Genomic DNA, 21,847 nt, shown 5'->3' with positions numbered 1-21,847 from the left:
GGACTGGATGGGAGCATGGCTCAAGTGGTAGAACAAAGGCCCTTAGCTCAAGCCCCAATAATCTAAAATCATAAATGTGTGCAGAAATGCTAGAAGAGTACACAGACTCATAATAGCAGTTGCCAGAAATTAATGACAATGGAAATTGGACTGCTTATTATCATGGAAGAAGGGGAATGTGTCACTAAATGTTTTAAATGTTCTAATATTTGAACTACGTGAATGTTATATTTTGTAGAAATAAGACAAAAACGAATAAAACTGGAACCAGCAGGGCAACAAATCAAAGACACCACTTTCCATTTGCCTAACACCAGCAGTATGAGCTAATGTAGATTTCAGTTCTTTAGCTGTTGATCTCCCCCACAGGTCTACAGATTAGCATTTCAGAATCATAGGAATTGGAAATTCCTTAGACTTCCTGAGATGCACTGTGGAAATAAGAATGTTTCTTATGAAAGAAACTCTAGCTGTTTACTGACGTGTGTCTCTCAGCTAGACAAATTTTCAACAGAATCAATTAGATTTTAGGACAATTAAGCCAATAACTAACAGATAGGCCCTTGTAGTATTTTAAGACCATCTCACTTGGATAATTCCTTTTAAAATTTTTGATTAAAAAAAACCAGACATTAAAAAGTTAATACGCAAGATGGATTCCTGGTTCCTAGGCCTGAAGCTTACAATTTTGGGATCTGTCTTTAAAAAAAAGAATATGAAATTATAAACACTAAATTAATCATCAAAACTGTCTATAAGAAAAAGAAAATCCCACAAATTACTAGATCTTTCTGAGATCTCCTTTAGGAAAGGAGCCTGAAATGCTTACCAGAAATGATTTTAAGACAGTTTGCAAGCAGGAACATTCTCAAGCTCACAAAAACTCCTAACACTCAAAAGGGGCTTCATAAATGAGAACATAAAACTTAAATTTCATTGACTTCATTTGTAATCTCTTTTATATAGCAAAAAATGATGCCATTAGCCTAACACCTTCTAAATGGATACTGGGGATCAGTTCCTCAAACTACTCATAGTATCAGCATCTGCTAAGGTTAATGGCATGATGTTTTCATATGATGTGAACATGTCTGTAATGGATGATTATACATGTAAGAAACCATTAACCACTTATTGAACTTGCTTAAGATTGCCAAATGTCTTTAACCTTGCTGTGATTACTTTCTTAATGTTTTAAGCTAAACTTTGTGTGAGCTTTTTTAAAATTAAATTTTAAAATTTTGCTTTATTTATTTAGTTATTTCTTTCAAATGGGGTCTTGTTAATTCCCTGGACCAGCCTGGATCACAGTCCTCTGTTTATGCTTCCCTATGCAGCTGGGATGACAGGCACATGCCATGCACTGAGATTTTTTTTTTCTTTTTTTTTTATTTTATTTTATTATTCATATGTGCATACAAGGCTTGGGTCATTTCTCCCCCCTGCCCCCACCCCCTCCCTTACCACCCACTCTGCCCCCTCCCTCTCCCCTCCACCCTCTCAATACCCAGCAGGAACTATTTTGCCCTTATTTCTAATTTTGTTGAAGAGAGAGTATAAGCAATAATAGGAAGGAACAAGGTTTTTGCTGGTTGAGATAAGGATAGCTATACAGGGAGTTGACTCACATTAATTTCCTGTGCATGTGTGTTACCTTCTAGGTTAATTCTTTTTGCTCTGAGATTTTTATTGGCTGTATGGGGTCTCATGAACTTTTTGCCTGAGCTAGCACTGAACTATGGTCCTCCTGATCTCTGCCTCTCAAGGAGCTAGGATTACAGGCTTGAGCCTCTGTGCCTCACCTACTGTTTTAAATTAATTAGGCTAAAGTCAACCAAACAACCTAGATATTACTCTGAAGAGATTGCACAAATATAATTAATGTCCCTAATCAATGTACTTTAGTTAAGGGGAATAGTCTGGGTGAACCAGAATAATCAGTTGGAAGGTCTTGAAAGCAGAGCTGAAGCTTCCCTAAGAGCAGAAGGAATGTCCAATTCTGGACAATAGTTGTGCCTGTGCCCAGTTTGTCCATCCTCCACTGCTGACTCAATCCATGCATTTTGTACTTGCTCAGCAGCCCCACAATTACCTAAGCCAGTTAGATACATCTCAATAAATTCCTGCTGGATCTACTTCCCTGGTTCAACCCTGACCGGCACATTTACCATGAAGTCTGTTGTTCAGCTAGAGTAGTTGCAAAGGTAATGTGTTCTCATAGGACAGACAGACTAATTTTTCAAGGTTCCTGTGAGTAGTGAATGAAATTTATTGGATAATCTTGGTAAAGAAATCTGTGTTTATTTAAATTCACAGCTTATCCTAAGTAATCCTCAAGTACCCACATAGGCACTAGTTTAGGAACCTCCAACTTCTTGCCTTACAGGACACATGATTTAGAATATTTGGCAATTTCATAAGGGTTAGAACAATCACTGTTGATGGATTCATTGAGTCACATTCCTCTGAAAACCCTTAAAGACTTCCCTTCAGACTTACAATAAGTAAAACTCCCTGTCCAGGCACCATGGTGCCCTATGACATGACCCCTGCCCCAAGTCTGCCAATTTCAACTTCTATCAGTCTCCTCTCCTCACTACACTCCAACAATTCTGAGTTGTTGGGTAATAGTATCCCTGGAACACATCAATTTTTTCCCTACCTCAGTGGCTTTATACCTCTGTTCCCTAAGTTTGAAAGAGTCTTCCCCAAAGTCATTGTGGAATCTTACCTTTCACAATTCAGCTTCCATATTAGAGACCTATGTCAGTGCTCTTCTTTATCATGCCCTCTTACATCAACTTGATTTGTTTTCTGCATAGCTCTTATATCAATATCACTACTCAAACTTTTCTTCTTCTACTTATTTACTTATTTTGTTAGCCAATTTTTAGTCACTGTGACAAATATCCAAGAACAACTTAAAGGGAAGAATTAATTATTTGGGCTAATGGTTTTAGAGGTTTAAGTCCATAATCCTTGGCTCCATTGATTCTAGGCCCATAGTGAGGTAAAACATCATAGGGACAGGAGCATATGGCAAAGGCTATTCACCTCATGGCAAACAGGAAGCAGAGAGGACCAATATGACCTTCAGAGGCATTTCCCAAGTGACCTACTACCTCCAGCTAGGCCCCCACCTCCTGAAGTTTCCATCACCTCCCAAAACAGCACCACTTGTTGTGGACAAAGCATTTAGTAGGTAAGCCTGTGAAGGATACATCATATTCAAACCACAACAATTATTTATTGTCTATCTTTCTCCCAGATGATAAATTTAACAAGAGCAAAAACCTTCTCTGCCCTTTTACATCTTCTAGCCCAGCACCCAGCTTTGTGTCTCATTCATGGAAAGTGGATAAAAAATATATACACTTATTGAATAAATGCACAAGTAAATCAGTGCTATCACTTCTCACACTTTGGAATTCTTTCATTCTGGAAATCTGAAGACTCCATAATAATGATAAAAGGATGCTTCTTCATGTTATAGATTCATATATCTATCCATTTAACCAACCCCAGCTCTTAAAAATCAATAGCTAGTGTTATCAGTAACCATTTACATTCATTTTTTTTCTACCTGGGAAAAATACGACACTTATATACTCATCATTTCATTTTATGGTTGGCTGCCTGACAAGGTTTGTTAGAGTGGTGACCAAAAACTGTTTTAAATGTGATGAAAATGAAAGATGTGTTGGTCATAAAGTTATTCAAAACATTTTGACTAAAATAAAATGATCCAATGATTTAGACGTGACAGAATTGGTTTATCTGCTGCCTTCTAGTCCTTCCAGGAGCACAGGACTCAGATCCTTCCTTTGCCCACTAATTGGTTACTAGCTTATGAGCTATAATGACAAAACTCATGAAGATAATCTAGCAACAAGGGACATGGAGGCTAAGTAAACAGAGCATGCAATGACCACTGTCATCAGTCTGTGAGAAAACTGATTCTCTCTAATTCACATTCTCCATCACATTCTAATTACTATACAAAAGTTCTTATCTATCAAATACTAATACACATACAAATCATTTGAGGAACTTATTAAAATGCAGATTCTGACTAAATAGATGCATGTGAGTCTGAAATACAGCCTTTCTAACATGCTCCCAGGTGATATCTACCTGACTATCATGTTTTGATGCCAAGATTTTATCTCCTAAACCTAAGCTCAGATTGTCAGATTCCAGTTGAGTTTAAAATACTTTTTAAACTATTTTGCCCCTATTTGTAAAGTGTAGGTGCTATGGTTTGGAAGTGTTCCCTAAAGGTCCATGTGTTAAAGGTTTTGTCACCAGCTTGTAGCACTATTGCAAGGTGGTGGGACCTTTAAGAGGTTGGGCTTAGTGGAAGGAAATTACATCACTGGGGATGTGCCCTTGAAGGGGATATTGGGACACCACCCTTTCCTTTTCCTCTCTTTGCTTCCCAGCATCCATAGGCTAAGCAGTTTCCTTTGCCACATGCTCTCCACCATGATGTTTTGCCTCACCACAGTACCAAAGCAACAATGTCAAACTATGGACTGAAACCATAATCCAAAATCACTCTTTTTTTCTATAAGTTGATTTCTTCAGGAATTTGTCACAGCACCAGAAAGCTGAATAACAATAGGTTCCTGAATGCAAACTCTATCTTGTCTGATAGAAATTTAATTCACTCCCTTCCTTCCTTGGAGAGATACTAGTTTTGAATGGGAGTCAGTTAGCTTGCACAAATTATCAACCCATTACCAAATTTTCAGTTCTTCTAGTTTCTTTCCATATCTAGCTACAATCTACCACACTAACTTTTCCAATTTTTCTATACTGTAATCACCACACCTGATGACATCAATAAGAACTAAAACCTGACAGTTCAAATCCCTGGCCAGACTCTAGCTTGCCTTGCAATTTGCCCTTTATTCCAGGATTTTTGACAGTCCAAAACTTCCACCTCACAATGTATGGTTCAATTGGTTTTGTAGAAGCAATGCCAATGAGAATCCTTGAGACTACTTCTGAGATCCTGCTTTGCCCCACCCAAGAAATTTCTGATCACCTCTGGGCTGTTCAGCAGTGATTAATATTCATTCATCCTGAACAAAACAGGAGACTGCTCACCTTTATCTGAGTCCTGTGCTCCTGGAAAGAAGAGATGGTTTAAACCTCTCCCTTCTTCCTCCCCTCCCCCCCATTTCTTTTTAACTTCAAAGAACCACTCTGTTCTCACATCATCTGAGATGAGACCCTTACTATCCTTCCTCATTATTCCTAAAGCACTCACAAGTGACTTTCATTTCCTTGCCTCTATAAAAAGCTCAGGCCTCCTTCTTTTTCTCTGAGGTGTTCCTCTTCAGTGAGTGTTCTTGTATTGCAGTACTCTAAATAAAACCACCTCTTTAACTGTGTCATATAATTTGTCTTTAGCAGACAAATTGTTATTGTTATAGCAAAAATAACAATAACAAGAAGACAATTTTTCTGAGGTATCCCTAATACAGCATTTCCTCTGCACTGAAAGTTTGAAATATTTTACAAATACAATGTGAATGGGTTCTGGGCAATTTATCTGCAAAACCTGACCCAGAGCCAGTTCTAAGAACTTTCTAGGTTTTTGAATAAGACATATCAAAGAGGGGTTTCAAGCTGTTTGGGGACCCACTGGGAACAACTTGGAAGCTGAAGAGAGAGAGCAAAAGATGTTTCAAGTTGAAAAGGAAAGAAAGAGAATACAAAAGAGCATTAAAAACCCAGTAGGTGAGACTAAAAAGTCACCTGGGGATTATGAAGTATTTGAAAAGTGTCCCAAGTTCCAAAGCAATAGTTTAGAACATTGAAACTAAGTCTGGCAAAATGCCTCTCATTGCACTATTGCCAAATAACCCTCTGCACATGGTATGGAGAGTTTAGGAATGTGGGTAAAACACAGTGTGGAGACTTAAGGTAGATTCTGAAACGATAGCATGGAGGGGGAATATATTGGTAATTGAGATTTTTAAGTGCTCTTTTGTAATAATAATTTTAAATTCTGCAGCACCCCCTGAAAAAGATATGAACAATTAAGTGATCAAAATAGATAATATCATAAAATGACTGGTTTTAGAAATAAGTACAATAATAGGCTCCCTAGGAAATACAATTTGAACTGAGGGGGTTACATATGGAAATATTAATAGTGAATCCATCTTCCAGCATTTTCTTCTAATTTCTACCTTTTAGAACCTATGTAAGTAATTTATACACCTCATGTCACAAGTCTTTCATATAGAAAACTGGGGTAGTAATAATTCCTGTATCATAGAGCTATTTAGTGGAATGGTAGCATAAGATGTTATTAATAAATAAAATGTATCAAACTTTTACTAGATGTTAGGTACTGTGCTTAGGGCTTCATATGGGTTAGTTCATTTATTGCTTACAGCAACATTATGAAGATGGCAACTAATATTAAGCCCACCTTCAGTCAAAAAAATAGAGAAACAAATTATTTAATTGACCTGATTAAGGCCACTCAGCTAGCAAGTAGTAGAATTTCAATTCAAAGCCAGTTTTACTCTTGAAATTTGGCCTTTATACATTTATTGTTTCATATTTTATCCTCTTTTCAATAGCAATCCTCCCAAAAGAAAAACATTATCATCTTGTAATTTAATAGGATTTACTATGATTCCAAAGGTTAGATAATGAGGTAAAAGGACCAGGAATGGAGAAAAAGCATGAAGTCATAAAAGATGAGACTATGCCAGTTCCAACATATCACCATCATCACCAAATCCTCTCTCCAATGCTTGTTCTGTGATAATGGATTAGAGCACTATTAAGTATTTCTCTTTTGCCACCTGGTATGATGATTTCATTAGAGAGCAATGAAGGGACACTGGAGAAGAAATGAATTTCTCTTCATGTCCACTGTGTTCCTCTCCCAGACTCTAAAAGTTCAGTTTTTCCAGTTTGAGATTCTGATAACAATAAGCTCCTTCAGTGGCTTCTCCAGCTCAGACTCCTGCATGTATGACTTCTCCAGAACCCACAGCCAGCACTGCCTCCTTTCTCCCACCACCCCATGAATAACTTTCCATAATATCCCCCAATGCAAGCAGAGAGCCACCTGTGTTACTCCTGTCTGTAAATAGCCTCCCCTGTGCCCCTCTGATGGCTTTGCAGTGAGTTCTGAGATACAGCACCTCCTTGTGGATGGCACCATCATGGTCTTTTTCTAGCACATTTCTACCTATAGTAGCCCTGGTATCTTGCATCCAAATGTAAATTATTGCTACAAGGCAAAGTGAAGAGTCAAAGGCACACAGCTGACTGCACACAAGTTCCCACATCAATATGCTGCCTTCAGCCTTTCCCCATTATAATGCATCCACTACACAGTTCCCAAAAAATCATGTTCTCTCCTGTTTCAAACATTTCAATAGATTTTTTTTTCTATGTAGGATATGATATGCAGTAACAAGTCATCATTCTCACTGTACCAATAGAAAAGAAAGAAGACAAGTAGATTACAAATTATATTTGTAAGCAAAAATGACCACATATCCACAAATTCTAAACATGATAGAGCCATTTCTAAGAATCTTACGCAGCTGAAATTGCCAAATATTCTTTCCTCTGAGGATCTATCATATTTGAGTATTGCTAAGAAACAGACTTGCACTACATGCAGAGACTCTTCTATGGGAAAGTAAAATCCAAAAAGTTTTGACAATTTTTTGGGTTGATGTGATGTATTGGAATCTAGTGAAACCCCATAACTTTGGCCAATTCTGCCTATAGAACATTCTCCGGGTGCTGGTGCTGGGAGACTGTGGATTAGACTGGATATGCAAAGTCTGTTTGATGCAGGCTGGAAGGACTTAGGAGACAATATACCAACAGAGTGAAGACTAAAACAGACATTTGCAATCAAAAATTATCTAGGTCTAGATAAAGCTATAACTCAGCACTGACCTTCCTCAATTCTTATTTTGATTAAGGTGATCATGCAGCCACTAAGGAAACAGTGCACTGTTTCTGGAAGAAAATAACATTAATTTCAATATCTATATATCCTTTATGATTTCTGTCATACATTTTAAAATTTTGTAAGGCTTGCAAAGAAGTAGAAAGATGCACCCAATAGCTAAGAGAGCAAAATAGACATTAGAAACAGACCCAAAGATCATCCAGATATTGGTGTTAGCAGACCAGGAATTTAAAATTACTATTATAAACATGTTAAAGAAAAAAAGTGAGGTGCAGTAATGCACACCTGTGGCCTCAGCTATGTGGAAGTCTGAGGCACAAGGATAGGTTAAGTCCAGGAGGTTCGAAGCCACCCTAGCCAATGCAGTGAGATCCCATTTCAAAGAATAAAAAAGGAAAAGAAAAGAAAAGAGGGAAGAAGAGAAAAGGAAGAGAAATGAATAAAACCTAGGTAATTTCCCTGAAGAAATGGAATCTATATAAAGGAGATTTAAATAGCACACTAGAAATATGTGTGTGTATTTGTATAATTTCACACTTATATGAAATCTGAAGTTGAGTACTGGCTAAGTGGATTTAAATGCAGACTGGAAAAAGACAGGATAAGTAAACTCAAACAAAAGTCAATATAAGATATTCAATCTGAAGCCCAGACAAGAAAACAAAATAGAAAGAAGATAGGAGCATAGAAACATTTGTGATATAATTAAATGGTCTACTGTAGATGTGATCACAATCCTAAAATAATGGGAGAGAACAGGAATGGGAAAGAAATAATATTTGAAATGGCTGAGAAGTGTTCACAATTGAAGAATGATGCATTCAAGAATTTCAACAAAACCTAAGCAGTATAAATTTGCAGACAACTGTATTTAGATCCATCACAGTACAACCTCTGAAAACCAAGGATAAAGAAAAAGATCTTAAAAGCAGCCAGAATAAGAAGAATCAATCATACTAAGAGTAGGATTTTAAATAGGAACTGTGGAAGCAAAGAAACATGTTATCTTTAAAGAGTAGGAAAAAAAAACTGCCATCTAGAGTTTTAAACCCAGTGAAAATATCCTTTCAAAGTCAAAAAGAAATAAATACATTTTTCAGACACATAAAGGCTGGGGAAATTATTGGTCAGTAGACCTATATTATAAGAAATACTGACGGAAACTGTTCAGGCTAAAGGAAATGATTGCTTCTCAGATGGAAGCCTGAAACCACAAAAATGAATAAAGAACACAGTAAACAGTGTTTTATCTCTAGGGCAATCATTAAAAGAAAAATATAAAGATATAAAAAGCAAAGAGGTCATAGAAGAGATACAATGAAGTAATTCAGAATAATTGATTAAAACTTTTCAACAGCTTCTCATTTATGATAAAATAAATGACAATGACCTTACTGTAGTACACTGGGCACTCAATGATCTGATGCCTCCACTTATCTGCCCTGATTCTCTTCATCTCCTTTCCAGATCTACACCATTTGGAATGACATGTAGCTCCCTTAGCATGCCATGTTACCCATACCCTTATATTTGCATATGCTATTCCTTCACCAGAAATATTATACCCCTGTTTTCTTACCTGGACAGTAACAGTTTAGCTTTTAATATATAGCTTAGTCATACTCTTGTTTCTTTGAAAAGCCATCTCTGAATTTCTATGAATTTTCTTAATACCCAGGGCTAATCTATACTCTAGCCCTTGCTATAGATCATAATTATTTGTTTACTTATCTATTTTCCCCAACTAGGCATTTTAAGATCTTTGAAGGCTGTGTCTCGATGTGTCATCTCTGTGTTGCCAACATCCAACATAGATATAAGCACATTCAATATCTACCTTAGGATGCACTAAGTACATAATGAGAAGACATTCAATATCTTAAAATGCTAAAGGATACATGAGCAAATATTATCTCAACATAAACTCTCTGATATTATGCAAGGTAGGCTATAATCTTGCTCCCATCCTCTAGCCCTTGATTTTTAAAAGGCACACCAGTGCCTTGAACTCAACACATTCTAAACCCATTCCATTTTACATCCACTTGTGTCAAACTCAGTTAATAACTCAACATCCGACATTGCCCATTGAACAAACTTGTAATCATTATTACTTCTGTCCCTTTTCATTCCTGATGTGTCTCTTCTTACTGAATTTCTTTGATTTTGACTTCCTGGTCTCCTTCCTCATCCTCTGAACTCCTACTCATACTTTAAATCCCAGCTCAGATAGAGCTGAATTCTTAAACTGAATTCTTTCTGAGGCCCCAGACAGAAGCAATCTGACTTCCTCTTGGTGCCTTTGCAAAATCTCTCCCATGGTATCACATGTCATATATTCTGTTATCATCAATAGTTTGCATCTTACAAGTTTGTGAAAATTTTAGAAGGCAGAACTATATTCACTTGCAGAGAATGCAGGTGACTAGAAATATTTTTTAATGGAGGAAAAAGAAGCAAAGCTAAAGAAAGAAAAATGAAACAAAAAAGCATGTTTTTTAAAACATCAGGGAAATATAACATGAAGAAATCTAGGTTAAAATCCTTTGTGAAGTCTTTTAAATATTTTAGATGTTTCCACCCAGCCATCACCTTTACCCCTGATCACACATACATCCTTTCTGCACCTCCTGCTGCAGAAAACGAAAGACTCCTCAAGTGAGCAGAGACTCACTGCTGAAGAATGGTATGTGCTTCTAGGTGTTATCTCTCTCTCTCTTACTCTCTCTCTCCTCTCTCTCTCTCTCTCTCTCTCTCTCTCTCTCTCTCTCTCTCTCCCCTCTCCCCCTCTCTGCTTGCACTGTAGCTTTTGAACACTCCCCATCATCTACTTATATATTACCTCAATTCTGACTTCTTGCTCCATCTTCATTTCCTCCTGTAAGCCTCTCCTGTATCTGGACTGTCCATATAGCCTTGAGCTGGTTCCCTGGATCTCTTTCTCCTGACTGGTCCCCAGATCCCCCCTGTCTGTAGCTCACAAGAACAAGATAAATACTTCTCATATGCATTCTTAAAGGTGGATCATCCTTGTGAATAATGATTGAATGATAGATTTTAAATGCACTAAAGGTTATTTAGAGTCCTGAAGTATATGGCTTCATGCTTTTAAGAGAAATAAGAAGAACCCATAAATAGATCACAGCAAGAAAATGATTATTTATTTAACAAAGAAGAATTCTAAGAAAAGATAAAGGAAACTGATAAGTAGACTGAAAACTATGGTGATGGGAAATGACAGCTGTTCCTTGCTCATAAGTGGAATTTCAAATAAAGACATGATGGCCAGCTGTTCTTCCTTTCCATAAGGGAACAATCAAAGAGGAGAAGTTGAAATTTCTCCAAGTGTAGACATAAGGAAACATCTTCCTACTGAAGGGGTTATTGTTGCTGAAGGATGATACTGAACTCTATGTCAAAGCATTTGAAAAATTTGGAAACCACAGATCTCAGATGTGTGCAGGGCAGCTCTGATCTTTTGCATGTTACAAGTTGAAAACTTGCATTTTCATTAATTATTTTAAATGAGCTCCCTTGCAGGGTCCATATGCTTTCTGTGTGCTTCCCCAAGAATCAGGTGTGCTACCTGTGTTCCCACAGGCTCTGCTCCTTTGTGGAGAAGATATATGTACAGCAAATATTCTTCAAATTCTTAGAAATTCAGAAGACTAGAATAGTCTGAAAAACAGAGCATCCTTTTTTTCTTCTTGTTTCCAAATCTTCAGAGATCATTTACTTAGATTTTCTAAGTTAAGTTTTCTGGTCTTCTCTTATTAGCCTAGCACCGCAGCTGGCTGCCTCTGAGACAATACACTTTAAGTGGCCTCTATTTATAGAGGCATGAAAAGAACAACACCAGATTGCCAGAGACTTCCAAGCAATCTGATGATGGCTCTTTCTCTAGTATTGGTTTTGAAAATTAAGATTTTTGGGGGGTGTGGGGGTGAGAGTTTTCTCATCCATAGATGCTTCATGATGCACATTTGTGGCATTCTGATTTCAGAACAGTGACAAAACAAAAATATCCCTTTCATGTAATCCAGCCTGTTGGCTCTCCTCTCTGAGAGCATGGATCAGCAGCTGAGCTGTAAATCAAAGCACACTTTGTTTCACTGCAACCTAGAAAGCAAGTGTGTTATTTCCATCCCTTCTTACTTTATTTTTAACGGAGTTGCATAGAGAGAGATGGTGAAGGTGTACAATGGCGGAGGACTTACTTTCAGAAAGTAAAGGAAGCTCTGGAACTTGGGGATCCTCCTCCTCTGATTCTTCCCTAAAGTATCTCTCAGGGTCTAGAAGAAAAGCAGGCTTATTCACTTCAGGCAGCTCTTTCAGGGCTCCAATGCTTAACGACCTAAATGTGCCTTAGCAATAGCAAGTTTTAGGAAAGGACAGGGGGGAAAAGGACAATAACATTAATTCTTTAAAAGGAATTTGCACATTTCCTAGTTACTTTTTTAGATTTAACCTTCCTGTTACTCTGCTGGTACAGATGCAGTGATCAACAAATCCTCCAAACACAGCTGTACAAATCCAGGGTCCTTTCTATTCAAAGAAACCCAGATGAACTCAAATCTTCCCTTTCATTTATTTTGCATTTTGTATTTTTTTCCTATTTTCTCTTGAAAATGAATATTCTGCAGTTTTGGAAAAGCTCCAGTTTCTCTTTTATCTACAAGAAAATTGTATCCTTTGTGAAATGAAATTTAACAAAACACCTAAAATCTTGAATTTGCAGGTACTTTGTCATTCCAATATAATGTAAACCAGAGCTGTGTTATGTGTATTATGCATACAATGAAATGCTGGGAATCTATTTTAATCATGCCCTTCAAAGCAAAGTCTTGAAAAAAGTGGGACAAAAAACATTTGCTTCATGTGACAAGTGGATAATGGCATAGAAATCAACAAAAGCTTAATTCAGAATATGATTTTATGGTGTTTGATTGTCAGTCCTGTGAAAGGAAGAACTGTGCCTTTGTCACTGTGGTGGCTCAGGACTTAAGAAAAGGTTCATATGCAGCACTTGCTATAGAAAAAGTTGTGTGCTGTGTCGGTGGTTCTCAAAGTCTAGCAGGCCTCAGCACTCCCTGGAGAGCTTAGTAAAACTGCTCCATACCACTCCTGATTCCTGATTTAGCATGGTAGGAAAAGAGGATGAAGGCACCAAACTTTACATTTAAATATGTTCCATAATGCTGATGTGCTAGGGTAGTGACCAGTCTTTGAGAAACAATACGCCATGTCAAGTCACAGAAGTCTTCACAGTTTGCAAGGTTTTGTTGCACCCTTGATCTAGACAAAGAAACTGAACCTTTGGATACTTCACTAAGTTGCCTGAGTTTACATAGCTGGTAAATGTCAGGCCGTAGACTTGAGTATGTTTAACTCCCAAGGTCACGGATGCTCCAGTGTATAACAATGATAGCAGCAGCAACGTTAACAAAATCATGTTTAGTTTCTGTAATAGCCAGGCACTAGCCAAAGTGCTTTATATAACAATACTCATGTAACTACTTACGTGCATTGAATGTTAACAAATTATTAATTACCTTCCGACAGCAGTTACATCGGAAATGCCACAATGTATCTGCTCTATGAAAGCACAACATCCTATTGAACATGAGTTGAAAAAGATTTGTAGCAAGAAAAATATTTCCATTAAACTATGTAGCTTCAAAAATGACTCTCATCTGTGTTTCTAATGGCCATGATTTCTTTCTGTTTACCATTTTTTAACATAAGTTTTTTCTTATGTTACCCAGCCTTGTCTCCTGGGCTCAAGTGATCTTCCCACCTCAACAACCCAAGTACTAGGACTACAGGTGCAAATCACCAAGCTGGGCTTTCAATTACTTTACTAATAATTTAGTCAGCTAATAACTAGATCAATACATTGTTATACATAGCTATGGGATTCCTAAGAACAAAAATAGTTTTATTAATCAAAAATTCTCTATTTTATTCTAATTTTTATTTAAATTAAAATTATTTTCATGGGTACACAAAATCATAAAAATTATACATACTATTGGGATACTGTATGATTTTTTGATACATATATACATTGTATAATGTGTAAATCGAACACATATAGTTACCATTTCTTTAAGGTAAAAATATTCTAAATCCTTTCTTCTTGCTTTTGAAGTATGTAGCATATTATTGTTACCTATAGTCACCTTACTATCCAATAGCCCACTAGAACTTCTTGATTCTGTCTAGCTTCAATGCAGTACCCATTTGATCAGCCTTTTCTTACACACCTTCCTCCACACCCCCAACCTCTGATAACCACCATTCTATGTCACTTCCTATGAAATCAACTTTTTCAGATTCCACATCAGTGAGCTCAAGTACTGCATGTCTTTCTGTGCCTCACATATTTAATTAATATAAAGATCTCCAGTTCAACCCATGTTGTCATCATCTTCACTTCTGAGACACTTAAGAGAAAGTATTAACATTCTGGTGCTGTCTCTGTTTTGGGAATTACAATCAGCACTTCATCCACGTTTTCTGGCTTAGACCTTACAGTTGTGTCACTTAGATACTATGCAGCCTTGGATAAGTCACTTAATAACTCCAAGCCTCACGTCCCTCCTTTATTGAATTGAGGTCTTAGAACCTTATATTATGTTTATTAAGGAATACAAATATTACTGGCATACAGAGTAATTCTTTCTCTTATTTGTACATGCCTACAAAACAATACTTACTGGTTGATTTTTGTATAATTTCTCCATAGTAAAGTTTCTGTGTTTTTTTCTTATAGATGTTTCTTCCCTTATATTTCATACCTAAATTTAAGTCTTCTGATGGTCTGACACTAGAAAAAAAATTGGCAATTTAATAAAATGTTAACTGCAAGGGTGAACTGACATTTTATGGTTAAAAGTATACACCTTATTTTTACAAAAGCATTTCTATTCCTCTGTTAAGTAGTGACATGTTTATACTAACCAAACTTATTTAAGAAATAAATATAAGTAAATTATGATTAAACAAACTTCAAATTTTATTAAGGTTTTATTAATGTTTTCCTAATGTCCTTTTCCTGTAATGTCAACATTTTGTTTAGGCATCCGAATTTTCAGTCTTCTCTGGCCTATGATTGTTTCTCACACTTTTCTTGATTATCATGTTTTGAGGAATACAGTATTAAGGAATACTTGTCAGACTTTCAGGAAAGGGCTCCTCAATTTAGGTTTGTCTGATATTTTTCTTATGTCTAGATCAGGGTTATGGTTGCTGGAGGAAGACATCAAAGGTGAAGTGCTATTCTCATCACATCCTATCAAGGATACATGCTAACAACCTGACTTACCACTGTTGATGTTCACCTTCTCTGTCAAGAATGTGTCTGTCAAGGTCACAGTAATAACAGCTTACCGTATTCATTGCAATGTTACTATTTCTCTGGAAACAAGTTTCCAAGGGTAGCCCACTCTTCTGAGGTGATGGGAAAAGAAATAAGCACATTTTCTTGAGTAGGCAGTAATGTACATAAGTTATTTAGAATTACAAACACTTTAAGGAAGGAGAGCTTTGCCATCCAAAGGGTAGGTGGGCAGTTTTTTTCCCAATCATGGCTGGATTGGCCTCCCTCACAATATGCCATCTTCTATAATTAAGACCGTATTATTTAATTATTGTGTCTGGACTTTGAAAAGAAGAATGATCATTTTGAGTAGTAAGTGAATCTAACAATACAAAGTTGATGGTGAACACTGGAAAGGTGGGCTATGATGTAGGTAGGCCTTGTGGCTAGTTTTAGGGCTAGGGATACAGCTCAGTGGTAGAGCATTTGCCTGGCATGTACAGGTCCTGGTATTTCTCCTCATCCCTGGAAAAAAACTTTCGCACCAAAAATTGTTGTTGATATAAACTGAGGTGCAAAAGGCTGAAAGACCTCTTTTTACTAATGACTTTGATTTTTCCCAAAGCATATGAACTCTTTCCTGCTTTTAAGTCATTTGCTTTTTGCCACCTCATATGGCAGTATTTAAATTAAGTATATCTTTTGTAAAACAAAATGTTTTATATACAAGTAGAGAGAAGTAGGCACGGTAAAACAATCTTCTAGGAGCTGTAACAAATTGTGCCATTTATAGATGGTTGCCTATGATACATACTTAGATTGTTAAAACTAACTAAATTGTAGAATCAACTTTATGTTCAATAGTCAACAACCTATTGCTTCCTTTCCATACACATCCGTCATTTTGGAGAGTGCTACCATGAAAACGTACCAGGAACTGGGAAGAGAAGAGTCCTAAGACAAAATGTACAGCTAAAGATAAGGAAGCAGAAGAATGAAATGAAACTTTGAATAGTTTTAAATTCTTTTGCACAAGTCCCTTAAGTGGTGGTACAGGGTGTGGAAGGGCGACTACTATGGCCTCCAGCAGCCCTGGCACCAATTCTATGAGGAGGAAAGATGCTCACTGATCTCCTTTCTCTCAGCTATGGCTAAAGAGGGGAGATATGATGACTATGATAGTACTCTAGTGTCCTACTGGGCATAAAAGGAAAGTAAAAGGGCCTAGAGTAGTGACACACACACAGCAGGTATTTCACAAAATATTGCGTGACTTGGAGATCAAAAAGTTTTCAGTGTTTTCATATGGTTCTTATTGGACAGGCCACAAATGGTAGTGGCAAAGTACTGACCCTGGAGTCAGAATGCCTTTGTTGGGGTGCCTGTTTCACCTCTTCCTGCTTGGGTGGTCTTGGGTGAGTCAATTCACTTCTCCTTGCCTCAGTTCCCCAGATGTAAAATGGGGGTAATAATAATAACTTTCTTCTAGGATAATAGTGAGAATTACATGAGTTAAATGCATGAAGACCCTAGAATAGTGCCTGTAACATAGTTGGTGATCAATAAATATTGACTACTAGTATTTTAAACAAGAATAAGACATTATTTTTTACTTGAAGCAGGGAATTCCAACATTCTGCTATCAGAAGCTCAAGAAGTCTGGGAGACTATCAGAATTATCACAAGAAACAGCTGGAGAGATGGCAGAGTGATAATTTGTTGCACTAGTATTTTTAACACATAAATTTCAACAGTTAAGTAGACTTTCATATGTTTTTATTTGTCATACCTGAGCATAGGATAATTATTGCTACAGTTTCTTGGCAAAAGCCTACTGTAGCCCTCCAAGAGTTTTATATCATATAAGCCCTAATTTTAGATAGGATTTTTTGTGTATTTTTTTCTTAAAGATATTTATCCACTTTTTAATTTAATTTTTACATGAAATCTACTGGCAGAGTAATTCAGTAATTAATAGCATACATCTAACTTTAAATACCCTGCCCCACAATGATATGGAATTCATAGCAGTACAATTACACATGTTTAAGGAAAATAAATTTGAAGTGTGTTTTCTGCCTTGTATGAAATTAATTGGAAATTTTCTGTTTTATTTCTGATCTTTTCCTTTGTTCTAATAATTAAGCAACTTTTTAAATGTGATTAATTGCACACTAAACCCCATTGTTATTTGTACTTTTATTTATTTATGGAAAATCCCATGTACTAATATTATTTTAGACCTAGGGAGATAGATAATTAAAGATAAAAAGATCTTAAGGGATTTTGCATCTTATTCCGTTTACTAATGATATGAAATCTTAACTCTCAATACTGTGCAAAATAGCAACATGAATATAATTCAAAAATATTTTCACTAATTTTTTTTCAAAATGTTTTTGAAAATTTTGGCCTAACACATTGTGATGGTGTGATGGAAAGGTTTGTCTCCATTTTTATATTTACACTTGTTTATTCTTTTGCTTTTAACATTTTTATTAGCATATAATTATTGTATAGGGGGATACACTGTGACATTTAAACATGTGCATCCTTTTCTCCTACTTTTTTTGCCCCCCAAAAGGACCTGTTTTACCTTCTGTACTTTTTATTTTAAAGTGTATATTGATACTTCAAGGGGGTTTCACCTTGGCATGTTAGACATGTATGCATCATGCTTCAATCAGATTAATCCCTCATTACTTACTTTTTCTCTATTGCCCTGCTCCCCTATTATTCAACAGCATGCAGTGTATTGTGTTATATTACCTTCATACACAGATGCAATGTTTCAATACTTTTCACTCTCTAGCATTCTCTTTCCCTTTTTTTGCCTCCCATAGTCCCCTCAGACAGACCCACTAATACAATCAGTTCTCTCTCCCCTTCTCCCTCTCCTTCTCCCTTTCTCACTCTCTCCCTAGATAGATAGATGATATATATATATATATATATATATATGATCATATATGTATTTATGCATACTTTTATTTTATAGGCCTAGCTTCCACATATGAGGAAGAACATGTACCCTATGACCTTTGGAGACTGGCTTATTTCACTTAACATGATGTTCTCTGGTTCTATCCATTTACCTGAAAGCGACATAATCTCATTCTTCTTTATGGCTGAATACTACTACTTTGAGTATATATACCACATTTTCTTTATTCATTCATTAGTTGTGGGGCATCTGGACTATTTCCAAAGCTTGGCTCTTGTGAGTAGATCTGCAAGTGTGTGCAAGTGATTCTATTTTATCCTGGCACATATTCCTTCAGGTATATATCCAGGAGTGTTATCACTGGATTATATTGTATCTCTATTTTTAGTTTTTCAGGAATTATGATACCTCCACCATTGCTCTTTTGGCTCAGGATTGCTTTGTCCTTTCAAGGTCTTTTGTGCTTCCATAGGAACTTTAGGATTGACTTTTCTATCTTGATGAAGAATGTTATTGGAATTTTGATAGGGATTCCATTGAACATATAGATTGCTTTTGGTAGTATAGTCATTTCATACTATTAATTCTGCTGATCAATTAGCATAGGATGTCCTTCCATCTTCTAATGTCTTCATTGACTTATTTCTCTAGTGATTTATAATTTTGATTTTATACACCTTTCACCTCCTTTGTTTGCTTCAGTCTGCTGAGCAATTTGTCTAAAAAAGTTAGAGGAGGCTTAGCTAAGGAGATTTAATCTTCTTGTTCATTTGCACTTCCAAAGTTTTCTCACAGTAAAAATGCATTGTTTTTACAAAAAATACTTGAAGGATATGCCGTCTGAAATATTCATCTCATGTATAATTTTCTCAATTAGAATAATTTGGTGTAAGTAAAGAAAGCAAATATTGCTAAAAATGAAGAAAAATGCATATCCACTGTGGGTTTTGTTTTCTATTTTATCTCTTTATTCATTTCCTCGTTTTTTCAATTTTCTAATGGTAATATGAATTTTTCAGAATCTAATGAAGGGAAAATCCATTTTCTGTGTCAATTTAGCGGATAGACTTCCTATTAGTCTTTTAAACTCTGGATGCATCTTCATCTCTCCAGGACTGAAATTGTAAGTAACTCTTTAGCACCTACCTACTTCACATACACATAAATACTTTAAGTGATATGGAAACCAAATATTTATATATAAGGTAGAAGATAATATACACCAACATGTTTTTCCTGGAAACAGAATCTTAAGCACTCAGATGAGACTATAGCTTAAATCATTTAACTTTTTCCTTCACGTTCCTTGCTTGTTCCATTTTCTATATCCTTTTATTTTTGGCTTTCCTATCTTTCTTAACATACTCCAGCTGCATTAATACACACCTACAAAAATATGTCTTTACTTCTTTAGTTTCTCTATGTTTTCACACAAACTGCTTTTTAAATTATTTTATTTTAATCATACATTAATAATATGAAAGGACTTCGTTGTGACAATTCCATACATGCAGACAATGTACTTTGATCAAGTTCACCCTCCATTGTATTTCCATTCCCCTCCTGTTCAAACATGTTTTGGTGGATTCCATTATGCTGTCTTCACATGTTTATATGTAGTGTACATCCATCCCCTTCATCATTTATTTTTCTTTCACATTTTTGCACATGGACAAGAACTGGAGTAATCAGCTCCTTGAATTTACAACTCTGATTAGGTAAAGGGAAAATTATTCCAAAAACATTCCAGAAAGATCTTCAGTATTTTGTGGAAAGCTCAAAGGACATTTTGTAGTTGAAAAATTTATTGTGCTGGTATGTTTTTCACATGAGATTCCTGGTCACGTTTCTGTGAGAGCCAAGGAATGCACCTGACAAATCAATTCTAAGAACACATTTTTCTTTTAACTGGTTCAATAATTCTCTCTCTCTGGTTCATTATTCTCTGCTCTCTCATGACTGCAGACAAAATTGTTTCAATCCAGTTATCTGAATTATGTAAAAGCAGAAATTTTAAAGAGCGAAAGATGTTTTGATATGTTATTTTGTCATTTGAAAAAAAAATACTGTACAACAAAGAAAATGTTGTGGCTCTCTGCTAGAAATCCCACACAGCTTGGAGGTATAACCAGTGTGAGAAGACTACACAGGTGTATGATTAACTAAAGCTGATAAAGTAAAGCTCCAGCTTTAAGAGAAATTTCTGGCTCAGCACAATGCCTAATGCCTATAATCCCAGCTACTTGAGAGGTGAAGATCAAGGAAGATCATGGTTTGAAGCCAGACAGGGAAAAAAGTTAATGAGACCCCCCATCTCAACAAATAAGCTAAGCATGGAAGTTCACACTTTTAATCCCAGCTGTGCAGAAGGTCATGTTACAAGATGGACTGAGCAAAAAGTGAGACCCTATCTTAAAAAAAAAAAAACTAAATAAAAAGATCAGGAGGAATGTCTCAAGTTGTAGGCCACTTGCAAAATCTTTGAATTTAAAAACATATTGGCACTGTTTTTCATAAAAGAAGTTGCCAAGGAACAATACATAGAAAATGAAATAAAACAAATTGAAAAAGAAGTACAATGTTCAGATTGTACTAATTTTTTAATCTAAGGGAAGGATGACAAATATTAAATAGTAACTGAATTTGTCAAAAAGAATGAGAAATGTGTGTGTTGGTTGAAATATTCTTCAACAGGAATGTGTAACACTTGCCTTTACTCTTCTATGAGTGGGACAAGAGATAATTCTATTTCCTTATCTGCAAAACTGGGTAAGGGGCAGGTGGGAGCATTTTATCATAGGTGAAGTCTCTCCATTCTCAGCATCCTATGCTGGTACAGGATTGGCTATGCTATCTTTCTAAATTGAAAAGATCCTTCTTCCTGAAAGTAAATGACACTTGACATTTCAATAAGCCATAATTAAAGGAAATGGAAAAACTACCCAAATATGATTCAATGCAACATGACGTTTCAATTAGAATGTTTTTCCTTCTATCTCCCTGTCAGCAGAGGTCTTAAAAGTCTAAAGTAAAATTATTAATTAGGAGGTAAAAATGTATTTGCAAGTTCCAAAGGGAAGTGCTAGATTCCTTATGCAGGCCCACTTTGCAGAGGAGGTAGTTCCAAGACTGATCACGTGACATTTAGGTAACCACCACTGTAGGACACAAAGACAGGAATGTTCTTCAAGAGGATTGTGTCAGAGACAGTGTGCATTGAGGCTCACTCCCATGAAAGGGGACGGAAGCTTTCCTCGCCTTCATTTCTAGCCTTGGTTCATGTTGCCATGGTTATCCACTGGGACAGCCATCAGTGGGACACAGTGAATCAATAGTAATACTTTAAAAGACAGGCAGGCAAAAAGTTGTGGCCAGAGTTACTCAATTGCACAGAAAAGGGGAGATAGCAGAGCAATTGGTATAGAGGGATGTTTGAGTTTTCCGTGGGCCAAGCAGAAGTCATCCCAGGAGTTGTGTGAGAGAAGAAGCTCCACAGTGAGTAAGGGACATAATTTAAAAATACCATTATGTACATTACCATAGCCGTGAGCCACAAGAGACTCCAACAAATGCATTAATTTGGAATCTTACAGTGCAGAGGTCCCTGTGTGGGGCCATC

The 21,847-nt window shown here is 36.3% G+C and overlaps 1 protein-coding gene across 6 annotated transcripts in view; it reads right to left on the bottom strand.

The window, feature by feature from the left end:
- The window catches only part of Wdr49 (WD repeat domain 49), a 167,136-nt gene that overhangs the window by 5,626 nt on the left and 139,663 nt on the right, over positions 1–21,847 (bottom strand). For 3 of the 6 annotated variants that reach the window (XM_074073848.1, XM_074073851.1, XM_074073850.1), the window contains 2 exons: positions 14,683–14,792; positions 12,181–12,327 (listed from right to left, as the gene is read on the bottom strand). In XM_074073848.1, coding sequence (XP_073929949.1) covers positions 12,181–12,327; positions 14,683–14,792 — 257 coding nt within the window. Of the gene's footprint in view, positions 1–12,180; positions 12,328–14,682; positions 14,793–21,847 lie in introns of those variants that run through there. The other 3 variants (XM_074073849.1, XR_012448048.1, XR_012448047.1) reach the window with 2 other exon arrangements.

This window comes from Castor canadensis, chromosome 5 (assembly GCF_047511655.1).
Source record: "Castor canadensis chromosome 5, mCasCan1.hap1v2, whole genome shotgun sequence".
Classification (NCBI taxonomy): domain Eukaryota; kingdom Metazoa; phylum Chordata; class Mammalia; order Rodentia; family Castoridae; genus Castor; species Castor canadensis.
Note: the sequence above shows the minus strand (reverse complement) of the source record. Positions and strands in the feature narration are given on the sequence as shown.